Consider the following 16,082-nt stretch of genomic DNA (forward strand, 5'->3'; position numbering starts at 1 on the left):
TTATTATTATTATTATTATAAATGAGTATAATATTTCAAACTATAATTATATGTATTATTTTATATTATGATAGATAATCCATATTTAAACTATGTAATAATAAATATAATAATATAATTATTATTATTTGTAATTAATAGTTTATTAAGAATTTTATATTATTATTCTTTTTCATAAATAAAAAATAATAAGTATAATTTTAGTTTGGTGTTTAAATTAAATATAAATTTAAAATCTTGATATTTTCCAAACACAGGAAAGTAAAGTTACTAGGAATCATATTCCCGGGATTCATTTTCCTAGGAATCATTTCCTTTGCCAACTTTACTTTCCCGTCAACCAAACATGGCCTAAGAGTCATGATTTCATTGATTGCGATAAAAACTTTTTTATCCGATTAATTTTAAGTACTCCCTCCGTTCCACATTTGGAGTCATTTATTGTTATGACTCGAATTTTAAGAAAGAGTTGAAGTGTATAATAAATGAAGTGAGATGATGGAGTGTGTAATAAATGAAGTGAGATGGTGGAGTTGGTTGAAGGTGGATTCCTTTCGACTTTTGATTTTTGTTTTGATTTATTTTATTGTAGATAATGACATTTTTATGTAATTTTGATGAAGAATGGGGTAAAATTGTATGACCAAATATGAAAAATTCTAAAAGTGACTCTTAAATTGGGACAGACTTTTATGGCAAAATGTGACTCTTAATCTGGAACGGATGGAGTATTTTTTATTAAACTTATATTTTATTTTATATTTGAATAATCAATATAATAAGAGCTAATGCAATGATTAAAAGAAAATACAGATATAATCTTTTTTTTCAAAGTAATTATCACTAACATAATAAGAGAAATCAGTAAATTTTGACACGTCTCGATAATTATTCAGACAAATTTTGATGCAGTAATAATCTTATTTTGTCTGATATGACGGCTTCAATGCTTATTGGTTATTAACATGATGAAATCCCTGTTGGTTTTAGGACTTACAAGAAGGAATACAAGAGCTAACTGAACCGAAATTACAAAAGAGGATTCGAAACAAATAAACTGAAAAGAAAATTAGCCGAGTCGAGGAGGCCTTTTCGCAAGACGAGATACGCCCCGGTAGTGCTCTTCGGATTGGCGTTTCGTCCCCAAAGATAAAACGGCTACGTCTCTGAAGAAGCAGCACCGCTATCAGCAAAGCTCCGGCGAACTGGATGGAGGAGAGAGCAGAGCTTCGACAGAAGAACAATGCAGAGAGAGAGAGAGCTTATGATGCAGAATGCTTTCTAGTGTTTGATAATGTGTAGAATGCATGGAATGGCTAGCCTATTTATAGGCTCGGTCCACTGCAGGGGGTCAACGGCCATAATGGCCGTCATTAATGCTAGACCGTAACGGTCGTCGGTTACGAGCTGTAACGTTCGGGCGTTACAAGCCGTTACGCGCTCAGAGCTAGAGAGGCTGAGTCTAGAAGCATCTAGATTCGTTCACGACGTGGACTATCACGTGTCAGCCACGTTGGCTTACCGCGTCATACTGACGAGGTGGCATCCCGCTTGGCTCGCTGACGTGGAAACGGTGGTGGTCTAAAAAGAACTAGACCCACTAGACTTGGGCCAAGCCCGCAACTAGGCCCAAGCACCAAGCCCACGACCAGGCCCAAAGAACACCCAAAGACCAATTGTCAAGATCCAAGATCCAAGTCCAAGGGCACGGGCTCGAGGCTCACGGCTCGCGGCGGGGCGGGCGGCGCGCGCGTGCGCGCGCGTGTGGACTCTTACAGCCCATCTTAGTCCACTATAATTATTACATGTAATAATCCTTCTTATTAAATACTAGTTTAATAAGGTTGAAACTTTCAATGTGGGATAATTAACTCTCTTAATTATTCCCTAATCTCCTCTCATAGCTCATTAAGTTTGCAATTTTTGCACAACTTTAAACAATTATTTCTCACTCACCGGGAATCGGATTTGAGAAAATAAATATACCACGGTCATCTACTCCGAATGTAGGTCGACGCTATATCATTTAATTTTACAAAATTAAATGTCTCGTTGAAATTATAATTAGTCAAAGTCCATTGACCGGGCATAGATTCCAACAATCCCCCACATGAGTGGAAATAGCCAAATGCAAATGCATGTAGACACAAGCTCAACCCTCGAGAGGTATATAAGCATAAGGATAGGTAGCTTTTAGCTTTGAACCTTCCATAGTCAACGCCATCGGATACACAGGCGGCCTAGTAGCGCGATGCTTTGAACTAGTCCCCCACTGCGTGCACCGAGACAATGGTGTTAACACTTAAACACCTCAACCTCATTCGTTCTCACGTTTTGTGTCCTTTGCGGCCTTGGACACCACTTTGGATTCATAAGTGTGTAATTTGAAGCGGCCACACTTCACACTTACATAGGTGATTCCTACTCGAGTATCTTGCCCTACTCGGTCTCTTTGAGAACTCAATCTCCTTGAGATCCTTAGAAATCATTAAAAGTCATAGACTTATCCTCACCACAAGGCAAGTTTTCAAACACTCTATTGCTCTCTAGGGAATAGATGTCGATGAGTGTTTCTCACGAACTCTCATAGCTTAGTTTTCCCATTGAACCAAGTTCTTGGGATCTCCAGTCATCATGGTTGGGTTACCACTATGACAATTCTTTAGTTTGTGGGTTTCAAACCCATTCCCTCTAGCAACTTATTCATTTGATCACGATTTAACCCTTTGGTTAGCGGATCCGCTAGATTATCTATTGACTTTACATAGTCAATTGTAATCACGCCTGTTGTGATCAAATGTCTCACGGTATTATGTCGTCGTCGAATATGTCGAGACTTGCCGTTATAGAAGCCATTGTTCGCCCTCCCGATAGCGGCTTGGCTATCACAGTGAATCAACACTGGAGGCACTGGCTTACACCAACCTGGAATATCCTCAAGGAAGTTCTTAAGCCATTCGGCTTCTTCCCCAGCTTTATCTAAAGCTATGAATTCTGATTTCATAGTTGAACGGGCTATACATGTCTGTTTCGTGTATTTCCACGAGACAGCACCACCCCCAATAGTAAAGACGTATCCACTTGTTGAAAGTGGGTCCTTATTGTCGGATATCCAATTCGCATCACAGTACCCTTCAAGTACCGGGGGGTATCTCGAAAAGTGTAGCCCATGATTTTGAGTATGTTTTAGATATCTCAAAACCCTTACAAGAGCTCTCCAATGCTCTTTGCTCGGATTACTCGTGTAGCAACTCAACTTGTTCACGGCACAAGCAATGTCCGGCCGAGTGCAATTAGTTAAGTACATAATGCACCCAATGACCCGTGCATATTCTTCTTGTGCAACGGGTTCGCCCTTGTTTTTGCTCAATTGAACATTGAGTTCAATTGGAGTCTTAACCGGCACGCCATCATAGGCATTGAATTTCCTCAATATCTTCTCAACATAATGAGATTGGGTTAAGATGATTCCATCAGATGTTCTTAGAATTTTCATTCCAAGAATTACATCGGCTAGACCCATGTCTTTCATGTCAAAGTTTCTCTTTAACATGACTTTTGTCTCGTTAATCACTTGAGTGGTACTCCCCATGATTAACATGTCATCAACGTAGAGACACACTATGACGTACCCATTATTAGTGCTCTTAATATAGACACATTTGTCACACTCGTTGATTTTAAACCCATTTGATAACATCACATTATCAAACTTCAAGTGCCATTGCAACGACGCTTGTTTTAATCCATAGAGGGACTTAACCAGTTTGCATACCTTCTTTTCTTGTCCGGGCACTACAAACCCTTCGGGTTGTTCCATATAGATTTCATCCTCTAGTTCACCATTTAGAAACGCAGTCTTAACATCCATTTGATGAATCTCAAGGTTGTGCAATGCAACAATCGTGAGAAGCACTCGGATAGATGTAATCCTCGTTACAGGTGAATAGGTATCGAAGAAGTCATGTCCTTCTTTTTGTTTAAAACTCTTTACTACCAATCGGGCTTTATACTTATCCACTGTTCCATCGGCCTTAAATTTTCTTTTAAGCACCCATTTGCACCCTAAAGGTTTGGCACCTTCGGGCAAATCAACCAACACCCAAGTGTGGTTTAGCAAAATTGAGTCAATTTCGCTTTGAACAGCTTCTCTCCAATGTAACCCGTCTGGGCCATCGAATGCTACTTTTATTGACGTTGGCTCTTCATCCAACATAAAAGCAATGTAGTCAGGACCAAATATTTTTGGTGTTCTGACCCTACTACCACGTCTTAGTACTGCATCACTTGGATCATGTCTCACTCGCTTGCGCGATTTAGGCTCTTCATCCGCGGATTTAGAACTAGTGGCTTCATCCACTGTTTTAGAACTAGTGGCCTCATCTTCAGTTCTTGTCTCGGAATTGATTGGGACTTCTTCTTTGTCCTTGCAAGGAAATGTATTTTCGAGAAATACGGCATTCCTTGACTCGATTGTTGTTCCTACTGTAATAGTCGATATTTCAGACTTGTGAACAACAAATCTATATGCACTACTGTTAAGTGTATATCCAATGAAGATACAATCGACTGTTTTAGGGCCAATTGTAACTTCTTTGGGCGGGGGAACCATCACCTTGGCCAAACACCCCCACACTTTGAGGTATTTGTAGGATGGTTTCCTACCTTTCCACAATTCATAAGGAGTGATGTCTTTTCTTTTGAGTGGAATTTTGTTTAGGATATAGTTGGCTGTCAAAATAGCCTCCCCCCACATGTTCTGGGGTAATCCTGAACTTAGTAGTAACGCATTTATCATCTCTTTTAGAGTTCGATTTTTGCGTTCCGCTACACCATTAGATTGTGGTGAGTATGGAGCAGTTGTTTTATAGGATGGTTTCCTACCTTTCCACAATTCATAAGGAGTGATGTATTTTCCTTTGAGTGGAATTTTGTTTAGGATATAGTTGGCTGTCAAAATAGCCTCTCCCCACATGTTCTGGGGTAATCCTGAACTTAGTAGTAACGCATTTATCATCTCTTTTAGAGTTCGATTTTTGCGTTCCGCTACACCATTAGATTGTGGTGAGTATGGAGCAGTTGTTTTGTAGGATGGTTTCCTACCTTTCCACAATTCATAAGGAGTGATGTATTTTCCTTTGAGTGGAATTTTGTTTAGGATATAGTTGGCTGTCAAAATAGCCTCCCCCCACATGTTCTGGGGTAATCCTGAACTTAGTAGTAACGCATTCATCATCTCTTTTAGAGTTCGATTTTTGCGTTCCGCTACACCATTAGATTGTGGTGAGTATGGAGCAGTTGTTTGATGAATTATACCACTTGCGTTGCATAACTCCTCAAACGGGGCTACATACTCGCCTCCTCTATCACTTCGAATCGCTTTGATTTTACAACCAAGTTGATTCTCAACTTCGTTCTTATAATTTTTGAACGCTTCGATTGCTTCATCTTTACTTCTTAGAAGATAAATATAGCAATATCTTGTGCAATCATCTATAAAAGTGATAAAGTACTTTTTACCACCTCTAGTTTGCACCATCTTTAAATCACATACATCCGTGTGAATTAATTCAAGGGGTTTTGTTTTTCGTTCAACTGAGTGAAACGGTAACTTAGTCATTTTTGCCTCAAGACATATTTCACATTTGTCTTGGGTATCTACTTCAATTGCCTTTAGTAAATCTAAATTTACTAATCTTTTTACGGCTTTTGAATTTACATGTCCCAATCTACAATGCCACAAATTTGAAGACTCGGTCAAATAAGAGGAAGTAGATGCTTTATTATTATTGTTAGCCAAAGGCTTTGGAACAAGGCGCGTAGCCACACTAAGTTTGAAAAGTCCGTCGGTTACATAACCTTTTCCGAGGGACTTCCCAAACTTGTACAAAACAAACCTATCAGACTCGAATACAAGTTTAAACCCCTTATTAACTAGTATTGATCCTGACACTAGGTTCTTGCGGATGTCCGGGACATGTAGCACATCCTTCAAAGTGATCGTGACTCCAGATGTCATCATGAGTATCACATTGCCAATGCCGAGGACCTCGGACGATGCTTGATTCCCCATGTTGATCTTCCTCCCTTCAACAGCAGCGTAGGAGGCAAACTTGCTCCTATCGGAGCAAACATGAGCAGTAGCGCCAGTGTCGATGTACCAGCCGCCTTTGTTGTCAACAATGTTGACTTCTTCAGTGAACACGGCAACGAGGTCGTCTTCATTCCAGTCCTTGAACTCTTTCTCAACGACGTGGGCTGCCGGCTTCTTCTTCTTGCTGCGGCAGTCTTTGGCAAAGTGGCCAACTTTGCCACACTTGTAGCATTCGCCTTCAAACTTCTTTGTAGGCTGCTTTCCCTTCCCTTTGTCTTTCTGATTTGGGCGGGGGCGTTTGTTGGAGGGTCCGCCCCGCTCCAACAGGTTGGCTTTGGCATCAAGTGGGCTAAAGCCCTTAGCCTTTTGATCGATCTTGCGCACATCCGCTTCAATGCGCAGCTTCACGATCAAGTCTTCAAGACTCATCTTCTTTCGCTTGTGCTTGAGGTAGTGCTTGAAGTCCTTCCAACTAGGAGGAAGCTTCTCAATGAGTATGCACCGCACAAAGTTGTCGGGCAAATTCATCCCTTCAGCCGCGAGTCCGTGGATGATCATTTGGAACTCTTGAACTTGTTCCATGATCGGTCTAGAGTCGACCATTTTGTAGTCCATGAATTTGGATACTACAACATGTTCCGTACCGGCGGCATTGTCGATACTATATTTTTTCTCTAGGCTTTCCCACATCTCTTTTGATGTGGTTACAAGGGAGTATACATTGTACAAACTATCATCTAATGCACTTAGAATAAAATTTTTACAAAGATAATCTCCTTTGCGCCATGCTTCATAGTCCGCCATGACCTCAACACTTGTCTCTTGATCACTTGGCGCAGGCGGCTCGTTCTCCGTGAGGAAGTTGGCGATGCCCAATATTGTCAAGTAGAACAACATCTTTTGATACCACCTCTTGAAGTCAGCTCCTCCAAATTTAGGTGGCTTCTCGGCGGGTGGCATCATTCTAGGTGCCAACGGTGCCGCACTTGGTCCTTCGAATGAACCATTCATGTTGCCCCCGAAGGAGCCAACAACATGGTTGGGCATAGGGCCCCCACCATTCATGTTGGGCGTAGAGCCCGCCATGGTCGTACCAGATCCGAAGGAACCGGTACCCGTGTTGGACCCGAAGGCCCCAACACTCGATCCATTGAAGGATCCGAAGGAACCACTAAAAGTGGAACCAACCGACCCACTGGAGGATGATCCAACAGTGGGCCCAAAGGGGTTCGTAAACCCCCATGACAATGTAGACGAAGAGGTGAACCCAGGGGTAGGGACCATTGTGGGGATTGGTCCGGTGTTCGCCATGGTGGAAGAGATGATGGCGGCGGTGGTGGCCGGATTGGTGGCAGCGGCGGTGTTGGATTCAGTCGACATCTCCAGCAAAGGTGATTATAGTTTCGAAAGTTTTAGTTTCAGTTTTAGGTCCAGATCCCTTCAAAAGCAAGTTATATCTCGTCTTGCGATTGTTGGTTTTAGGACTTACAAGAAGGAATACAAGAGCTAACTGAACCGAAATTACAAAAGAGGATTCAAAACTAATAAACTGAAAAGGAAATTAGCCGAGTCGAGGAGGCCTCTTTCTGCAAGACGAGATACGCCTCGGTAGTGCTCTTCGAATTGGCGTTTCGTCCCCAAAGATAAAACGGCTACGTCTTTGAAGAAGCAGCACCGCTATCAGCAGAGCTCCGGCGAACTGGATGGAGGAGAGGGCAGAGCTTCGACAGAAGAACAATGCAGAGAGAGAGAGAGAGCTTATGATGCAGAATGCTTTCTAGTGTTTGATAATGTGTAGAATGCATGGAATGGCTAGCCTATTTATAGGCTCGGTCCAGTGCAGGGGGTCAACGGCCATAATGGCCGTCATTAATGCTAGACCGTAACGGTCGTCGGTTACGAGCTGTAACGTTCGGGCGTTACAAGCCGTTACGCGCTCAGAGCTAGAGAGGCTGAGTCTAGAAGCTTCTAGATTCGTTCACGACATGGACTATCACGTGTCAGCCACGTTGGCTTACCGCGTCATACTGACGAGGTGGCATCCCGCTTGGCTCGCTAACGTGGAAACGGTGGTGGTCTAAAAAGAACTAGACCCACTAGACTTGGGCCAAGCCCGCAACTAGGCCCAAGCACCAAGCCCAAAGAACACCCAAAGACCAATTGCCAAGATCCAAGATCCAAGTCCAAGGACAAGGGCACAGGCACGGGCACGGGCACGAGCACGGGCTCGAGGCTCGCGGCGGGGCGGGCGGCGCGCGCGTGTGCGCGCGTGTGGGCTCTTACAGCCCATCTTAGTCCACTATAATTATTACATGTAATAATCCTTCTTATTAAATACTAGTTTAATAAGGTTGAAACTTTCAATGTGGGATAATTAACTCTCTTAATTATTCCCTAATCTCCTCTCATAGCTCATTAAGTTTGCAATTTTTGCACAACTTTAAACAATTATTTCTCACTCACCGGGAATCGGATTTGAGAAAATAAATATACCACGGTCATCTACTCCGAACGTGGATCGACGCTATATCATTTAATTCTACAAAATTAAATGTCTCGTTGAAATTATAATTGGTCAAAGTCCATTGACCGGGCATAGATTCCAACAATCCCCCTGCATATGCCCTATAAATACTACTACTTCCACCTTTGTTTTGGCATTAAGAAAGCATTTGTATCTGTATTTGCATATGGATTTGTCTTGGCAGAAAAACCAGGATTTGTAAATGGCGAAATCACCAGAAACAGAGCACCCAGTGAAGGCTCTCGGTAGGGCTTCGAGAGATACATCTGGAGTCATGTCTCCCTTCAACTTCTCCAGAAGGTTGAGATATGCTTCATTTTGATCTTGTCGATCATATTTCCATTTTGTTAGGATAGTCGATTGCATGTTAGTTTAATATTGTCCGCTTTTCTCATTCTCGGAGACAACACATTTTGGTATATTTGTTGGAATTGCAGGGCAACCGGCGAGCGTGACGTCCAGTTCAAAGTTCTGTATTGCGGCATCTGCCATTCTGATCTCCACATGATCAAGAACGAGTGCGGCATCACACACTACCCTGTTGTTCCGGGGTAATTAAACACAAAATCTAGTTTGATTCAGTTAATTATGTAGTTTAGATTGTTTAGTTCGTATTCTATTTTGATTTGTCCCGCTTTTTGACAAAAGTTAACGTATCTCATCCCTCTACTTTATTATGTGTTAACTAACTTAACACAACTTTCTTAAATCTCGTTCCCAAATTAAATTTCTCTACTAGAGGAAATTATTTCTCAAGATTCATATTTTACTGTAGGCATGAGATTGTGGGGATAGTAACTGAGGTAGGAAACAAGGTTGAGAAAGTGAAAGTAGGAGACCAAGTAGGTGTGGGATGCTTAGTGGGATCATGCCGCCAATGAGACCAATGCTCCGACGATCTCGAAAACTACTGCTCCAAACAGATCCTCACCTACAGCATGCCTTACCTAGACAACACCATCACCTAAGGCGGCTACTCCGATCGACCTCATGGTCGCCGACGAGCACTTCATATTGCGGTGGCCCGACAATCTCCCCATGGACAGGGGCGCCCCTCTTCTCTGTGCCGGCATCACCACCTACAGCCCCCTCCGCTACTTCGGCCTCGACAAGCCCGGCCTCCGCGTCGCCGTCAAGTTCGCTAAGCCCTTCGGCACCAGAGTCACCGTTATTAGCACTTCCTTGGGGAAGAAGAAGAAAGCGCTCGAAAGTCTCGGCACGGATGATTTCTTGCAAATGGCTGCCGCGACCAGGACGCTGGACGGCATCATTGATACCGTGTCGGCGCCGCATCCGCTCCTGCCGTTGATGAGCCTGCTGAAGCTTCACGCTAGGGTTATCATGGTTGGGAATCCCGAGAAGCCGCTCGAGCTTCCTGTGTTTCCTCTGCTTATTGGTGAGTCGTGTTTTTAAGCGTTGGAATATTTGCATGTGAGTTGTCTCTTTTTATGGTATTATTAATTTGATGGGGGAGTGGATGGATGGATGGATGGATTGATTGATTGATTGGTAGGGAGGAAGTCGATATTGGGAAGCGGGATTGGAGGAATGAAAGAGACGCAAGAGATGGTGGATTTTGCGGCGAAGCACAACATATTGCCGGATGTGGAGATGATCCCGATAGACTACGTCAACAGTAACACTGCTATGGAGCGTCTCTTGAAGTCTGATGTTAAGTATCGCTTTGTCATTGACGTTGCCAGTTCCTTGAAAGCCAACTAGGGTGGCCATCTCCGTTTGATACAAATATAATACTTAATGACTGATGTTGTTTGTTATCGAGACAAAGCAAATTATAAGTTGTGTTTCGGGATTTCTTTGTCGGTTCTTTTCTGAACCGTATTAAAATAATTGAACCGCATATAATTTAGTACTCCCTCCGTCCCCCGATTAAGAGTCACAGTTTGACCGGACACGAGTTTTAAGAAATGTAAAAAAAAAGTTGGTTGAAAAAGTTAGTGGAATGTGGGACCCTTTTTTTCTATTAGTTTTATAATAAAATGTGAGTAAATTGAGTTAGTGGAATGTAGGATGTACTTACTATTTATGGTAAAAATAAAGTGTGACTCTTAATTGGGGACGGGCCAAAATGGAAAAGTGTGACTCTTAATCGGGGACGGAGAGAGTAATATATATACTATAAGCATATAACATTATTGTTGTCCTACTTTATAAATTGCATTCTCGAGGTCTCTCTTTTTCAATATACCCTAGTTGATAATCCCTCATTGGCTGAATGCTCTCTTTTCTGCTCTAGTTGTATTAGTGTTTATAATTGATTTCTTCTGTGTAATACTAATCGATAGGGCATACACTCATTGTTTACGTTGAGTACCGCCAATCATCGTATCAACAGATGCTTTCATCTTGAACTTGTGATGACATTGATGGTTCCTTGAACGTCGACTAGGGCGGCTTTTATTGAGAATATTCGTTAGTACTATCTTTTTGACCTATCATCAATCCTTTTCCAGAGATAGTTAAAGAAGTGTTGATCGAGCTAGTGTTTTGTGATATTTGGTATCGTTTGCTATTCTATATATAATACTCCTAAGTGGTTAGTAACTTAAGCAAACTAATGTGCCTGCGTATGCATATATGCATATTCCATTCAAGAATATTCTAACTATTTTAGTAATCAATTATACTCTCTCTATCCTCATTATGGAGTACATTTTTTTCAATTTGGTCATTTCCTAATAAGCATTGAGAGCAACCGTTCACAAGTTTGGTATGCATATTAATATGAATTTGGCCGGTTTATATAATGCTTATCAAAAGCCACGCAGAGTCGTGTCGGATCATATGAAAGTTTGGTCCATGTTGCATGTGCATGACAGTATGAGGATTTAGTGTGTGTGATTGTAATTGGAAGACATATAATGTGATTAATTATTATATTAATTCACTATAAATTAAATTGTAAGATTAGTTTAATTAAAAGATATGATTATGACTAATTATCATATAATTATTTATTTAGGATTTAAATTATACTGTAATAAAATTCAATCTCATAGATTAAATGAGATTAATTAAATGTACTAGTATATATTTAATCATTAGACTTTTTGGATCGAAAATGTAAAAAGTAACTTAAGTTTTTTGACTTGTTGCAAATTCATTGATTACAAGTATTTCAACAATCGTTACAACATCGTACTATATATTTGAAACTGATTGTGTAATAAGTGACATAATTTTTTGACTCCGTGGCAAATTCGATGATTCTTAGGACTTGGGAGTATTAATATCTTAATACTAGGATGTTAATTAGGTACGTATTTCTTAATTATATGACTCATAACTAATTAGTTATTTTTTTATTATATGACTCATCAACTTATCTATTCAGAGTATATTTTTAAATTTATTACTCAATTAATTAATACTCCTATTATAGGAAAAATGAATGGAATAAATAATTAATATTTGTAGCATTGCAAATTTGCCATACCACTCGTCGTTTCATTTCCATCATCTCAAAATTCTCTCCCCAAATTTGTTGATTTCATCTGCAAATCTCTGACGATGAGTTCTGATTCAACATCAAATCCATCCAATTCCAACGCAACACCATCCCCAATCAAACCCAAGGAATCCAAGTCGGAATCCGCCCCCGCCCCCACGACCGCCACCGCCACCGCCACCACCATCACCACCACCGCCCCCGCCCCCGCTACCGCCAGCGATGCAGCCGGCTATGCTCCCTACCCGAAACTGGCGCCGGACGACGTCGCTCCAGTCGCCGACACTTGGAGCTCCGCCCCCCCTCCCGTCACCGCCCCCACCGGCTCAAATCCATATGTCTCCACCGATCCCGTGCCCGTGCCCCCCTCTCCGATCAAGAGTATGAACAATCATTTTCTTCTTCTATGTTTCCCCTTATAAACGCTTGTATTTTCCCCCAAATTATTACAGGTAACGTGGATAAGATGAAGGAAGTGCTGGGTAAATGGGGAAAGAAAGCTAGCGTAGCCTCTAAGAAGGCTGAAGACTTGGCTGGGAACATGTGGCAAAACTGTCAGTGATCCTCGCCTATTCCATTTCGTTTAATTTCAGATTTATGTCAATTCTTCGTGACCATCACCCTTTTGATTTGGTTCTTCAATTGAGAATTGGTGTTGGTAAGATTGGATTGTATGAATCTTTGCTATTTTTATAGGTTACATCTCTTATGTGTCACTTTGATGGAAAATGATGGAAAGTAATTATTTTCCACTCTTTCCCACAAATTTCACATCTTCACCCTAAGAGAACATGGGATATAAAAAGTAGGACCACTAAAATGTGACTATGTCTAATTGTCTTTCCATTTCCTTATCCCTCATTTTCCTATCATAATTTGCAAAAGAGAAAGCATTATACATTTATGTTGTCGTCTGATATGTTGCCTCCTTCGCAAATTGAATATAGCATTTCAATATACACTTATGTTGTGCAATTTCTGAAAATTTGTGATGCACATATTATGTCGTGACCTTATGCTTATTTCTGGCCATTATAACTAGTAGATATATATATATATACAATACTTATTCAAGGTCTGATCTTTAGATTTTGTTTTTTTTGTGCTCTGTTGCAACACCTGTTAAAATGCTTTTCCTTTTAATATGACATATGTGTTTCCTGGAAGGCTAGCATGCAGATGTTAAGACCATTATGGAATTCAAGTATAAACTTTCGCTTCTTTTTAGTTTAATTTTACTGTTATGAAAGACTACAATTGATTCTCTAACTCCCTTCAAGGTTACAAGATAATGAAACCTGTACCATATGTCCTTGGCTCGTCAGGAAGATATATTAGATAATCTGTTCAGTGCTTTACAAAAAGTAACTTCATTTCTGACTCCAAATGGTTGTAAGATGGAATATCTATGTGGAAAGAGTTTATGCTGATTTCTATGATTTGGACGTGGCAAAGTCTGCTCTTTCTTGACCTTTTAACAACTGGAAGTGTTATAATTATAATAAGTTGTTGTGCTAGTTTCTGATAAATACTTGCTTAAATTAGTGAAAACGGGACCAAGTATCACAGACGCTGCTGTTGGAAGGATAGCACGGAGCACCAAGGTTATGTCAGAAGGTGGATATGAAAAGGTCTTTCAGAATACATTTGAAAATGCCCCAGAAGAAAAGATGCTGAAATATTATGGATGCTATTTGTCTACATCTGCGGGTCCTGTTGCTGGAGTCCTTTATTTGTCTACTGCAAAAGTAGCATTTTGCAGTGATGATCCTCTTTCATACAAGGTTCCGGAGTCGGAGGAGGTTCGTATGAGCTATTACAAGGTATGATTTTTCACCCTTTTGTGAAACAGGCATCCGTTTGTCATATCTTGGAGTTATTCCTCTCTCACACTACACCTTTTCTTTTATAAACTAGCAAATATGGAAGAAAAATCATTAAGGGTGGTTCTTGTGTAGTTTCATTGCAATCACATGAAAGGAGCCTTCTTCAAAATCTTAATTACCGCTGTTTTGATTTCTTATTCAAAATCCCTGTGTTGTGAAGAAAAGTAGAGCTTCGACCATCCTATCCTTTGCGGAACATATTAATGAAAGTAGATGCCCCAAGTTGAAGTCGCCTCTTCTCCTTTGAACAGATAATTCTCCGTTCTCTTTAGATTTCTCTAACAGCACATATTGGTGATTCACGCAGGTGGTTATCACGTTGCAGCAACTGAAAGCGGTTAATACTTCAACAAGCCAAACAAACTCAGTTGAGAAATATATCCAGATTATTTCCGTGGACAATCATGAATTCTGGTTCATGGGATTCGTCTACTACGACAGTGCTGTTAAAAATTTACAAGGTGTGTTGCAGGTTCGTCAGTCGTAACTATTTATAAAGACTGGAAGTTCGTATGGTGTGCTTTGTTTGGAGTCGTCGGAAGGCTCACATTTGAATGTGGTTGAAGATTGATATGTTTCATATAAGCCATTAAACCGATCTACACTGCATTTCTTCATTTTTTAGTGAACGTAAATAGCGAATGTAATGTGTTGTAAATGTGGTTCCTTGTTTTATTGTAATAGTAATACTTATAGGATTGTTTGGTTTGAGTGATTATGTATTATTGATAAAATAATTTAATTTAATCAAATATTTGGTATAAATGGTTCAATTATTTTCAGTCGGCGCTCTAATCATCTTCAATCCTACAATGCAAATCCCAATGAAAGCACTTAAAGTCATAAATAAGTTGGATATGTATATTATTCATACATGTTACATCAGTTTTTCGGTCCTCAAACATTTATAATCTATGATAACTCATTCCTTTAAAAAAAAAAAAAATCAGTAATGGTTCTTCATATACCCTTGTAATAACTCGAATTCAACCTATAAATTAAAGGTGAAGTGTCTAAGAAACTAAGCTGCGTTTCATTGTCAACTCATCCCTCTCAAGTCTCATCAACTGAGATAATTCATTTGATCCGTAAATTACATATTTGTTGCCATGCAAATGATATGCGACATGTCTCGTACCTTGATTGTAGTGATACTTTCAGACTTTATTCTAGTATTCCACAATTACAGTGGACCCCGCCTTTAATAGAGAACCACAAAAAGTCTTTTCAAAACTATTGTCAGTTAGAAGTAAGCAATTTTCCAAAATCCAAAAATCTAATACGAACCAAACCAAATCAAACCAAAATTTAAAATTTGATTTGGATTTTTTAATTTTTTTTAAATTTTGGCTGTTAGAACCGGATTGGATATTCTAAAATCCAAAGTTATCCAAAATATAAAATACATTTATATACTTACATTATAGTATGTACTGTATAATAAAAATATATTGTAATTACAAACTTAACAAATATAAACCTTTGTGTTATGACAATTCTAATGATATCTTGGTATATTAGATTTTCAAATTTTTTTATATTGAATTTTCAAAATTTGGATTTTTAGTAGTATTTCATTATTAGATTTTTCGGGGTTTTTTTTTATCGAATGAAACATGTTTAGGCTTCGAATTTTCTGATTCACAACAACATAAAGAATAAAAGGAAGAAAAAAACCGTTAAGGCAAGAACATTTTTATTAAAAAATGAAAAATCAATTATAGTTCAATTTTTTTAAAACATGTATTAGTTAATTAGTAGTATTAATTTTGGCTATTTAAATGAGTTAGTTATAAAATCGCATCTATTATTAGAAATCCGAAAATATTCAGCAGTTTCAATCTTATTAGTCGAAAGGCCTAATTTATTCGTAGACTACTTTTTGAGGAAATAATTTTATCGTTAGAAGTTAAAAAGTGGAATTAAAAAAACACCAACACAACGAGTTTTTGAGAAAATATCCGTTTTTCAAAAAAATAGTTAAAAAATCAGAGTATAATATTCCGTCCCTCCACACGTTCGTATTTCGCACAGAAAAAAAAGCTCTCTCTCTTCCTTCTCTCTCTCCAAACACCAAAAATGAGAAACAGAAACGCATTGTATCCATTT

The 16,082-nt window shown here is 39.6% G+C and overlaps 2 protein-coding genes across 2 annotated transcripts; both read left to right on the forward strand.

The window, feature by feature from the left end:
* The first annotated feature begins 8,820 nt into the window (after nt 1-8,820).
* LOC125208267 (geraniol dehydrogenase 1-like) lies at nt 8,821-10,340 on the forward strand. Its single transcript, XM_089061179.1, has 5 exons — nt 8,821-8,918; nt 9,056-9,169; nt 9,394-9,532; nt 9,582-10,014; nt 10,132-10,340. Exons 4-5 carry the CDS (start codon nt 9,609-9,611, stop codon nt 10,338-10,340), a joined length of 615 nt encoding a protein of 204 aa, XP_088917305.1. The 5' UTR covers nt 8,821-8,918; nt 9,056-9,169; nt 9,394-9,532; nt 9,582-9,608.
* Nucleotides 10,341-12,069: 1,729 nt separating this feature from the next.
* LOC125203607 (GEM-like protein 1) lies at nt 12,070-14,755 on the forward strand. The gene is made up of 4 exons (XM_048101995.2): nt 12,070-12,468; nt 12,540-12,641; nt 13,633-13,910; nt 14,281-14,755. Exons 1-4 carry the CDS (start codon nt 12,150-12,152, stop codon nt 14,458-14,460), a joined length of 879 nt encoding a protein of 292 aa, XP_047957952.2. The 5' UTR covers nt 12,070-12,149; the 3' UTR covers nt 14,461-14,755.
* The last annotated feature ends 1,327 nt before the right edge of the window (nt 14,756-16,082 follow it).

This window comes from Salvia hispanica, chromosome 6, assembly GCF_029641045.1.
Source record: "Salvia hispanica isolate PSC_SH4W2 chromosome 6, Shi_PSC_v1, whole genome shotgun sequence".
Classification (NCBI taxonomy): Eukaryota; Viridiplantae; Streptophyta; class Magnoliopsida; order Lamiales; family Lamiaceae; genus Salvia; species Salvia hispanica.

Excerpts from the sequence above, each read along its gene's own strand:
- LOC125208267 (XM_089061179.1), top strand. The coding sequence starts at position 9,609 with ATGGTCGCCGACGAGCACTTCATATTGCGGTGGCCCGACAATCTCCCC. Across the intron at positions 10,015-10,131 it reads TGTGTTTCCTCTGCTTATTG|GGAGGAAGTCGATATTGGGA; the intron begins GTGAGTCGTGTT and ends ATTGATTGGTAG.
- LOC125203607 (XM_048101995.2), top strand. The coding sequence starts at position 12,150 with ATGAGTTCTGATTCAACATCAAATCCATCCAATTCCAACGCAACACCA. Across the intron at positions 12,642-13,632 it reads TGGGAACATGTGGCAAAACT|TGAAAACGGGACCAAGTATC; the intron begins GTCAGTGATCCT and ends TGCTTAAATTAG. Across the intron at positions 13,911-14,280 it reads TTCGTATGAGCTATTACAAG|GTGGTTATCACGTTGCAGCA; the intron begins GTATGATTTTTC and ends TGATTCACGCAG.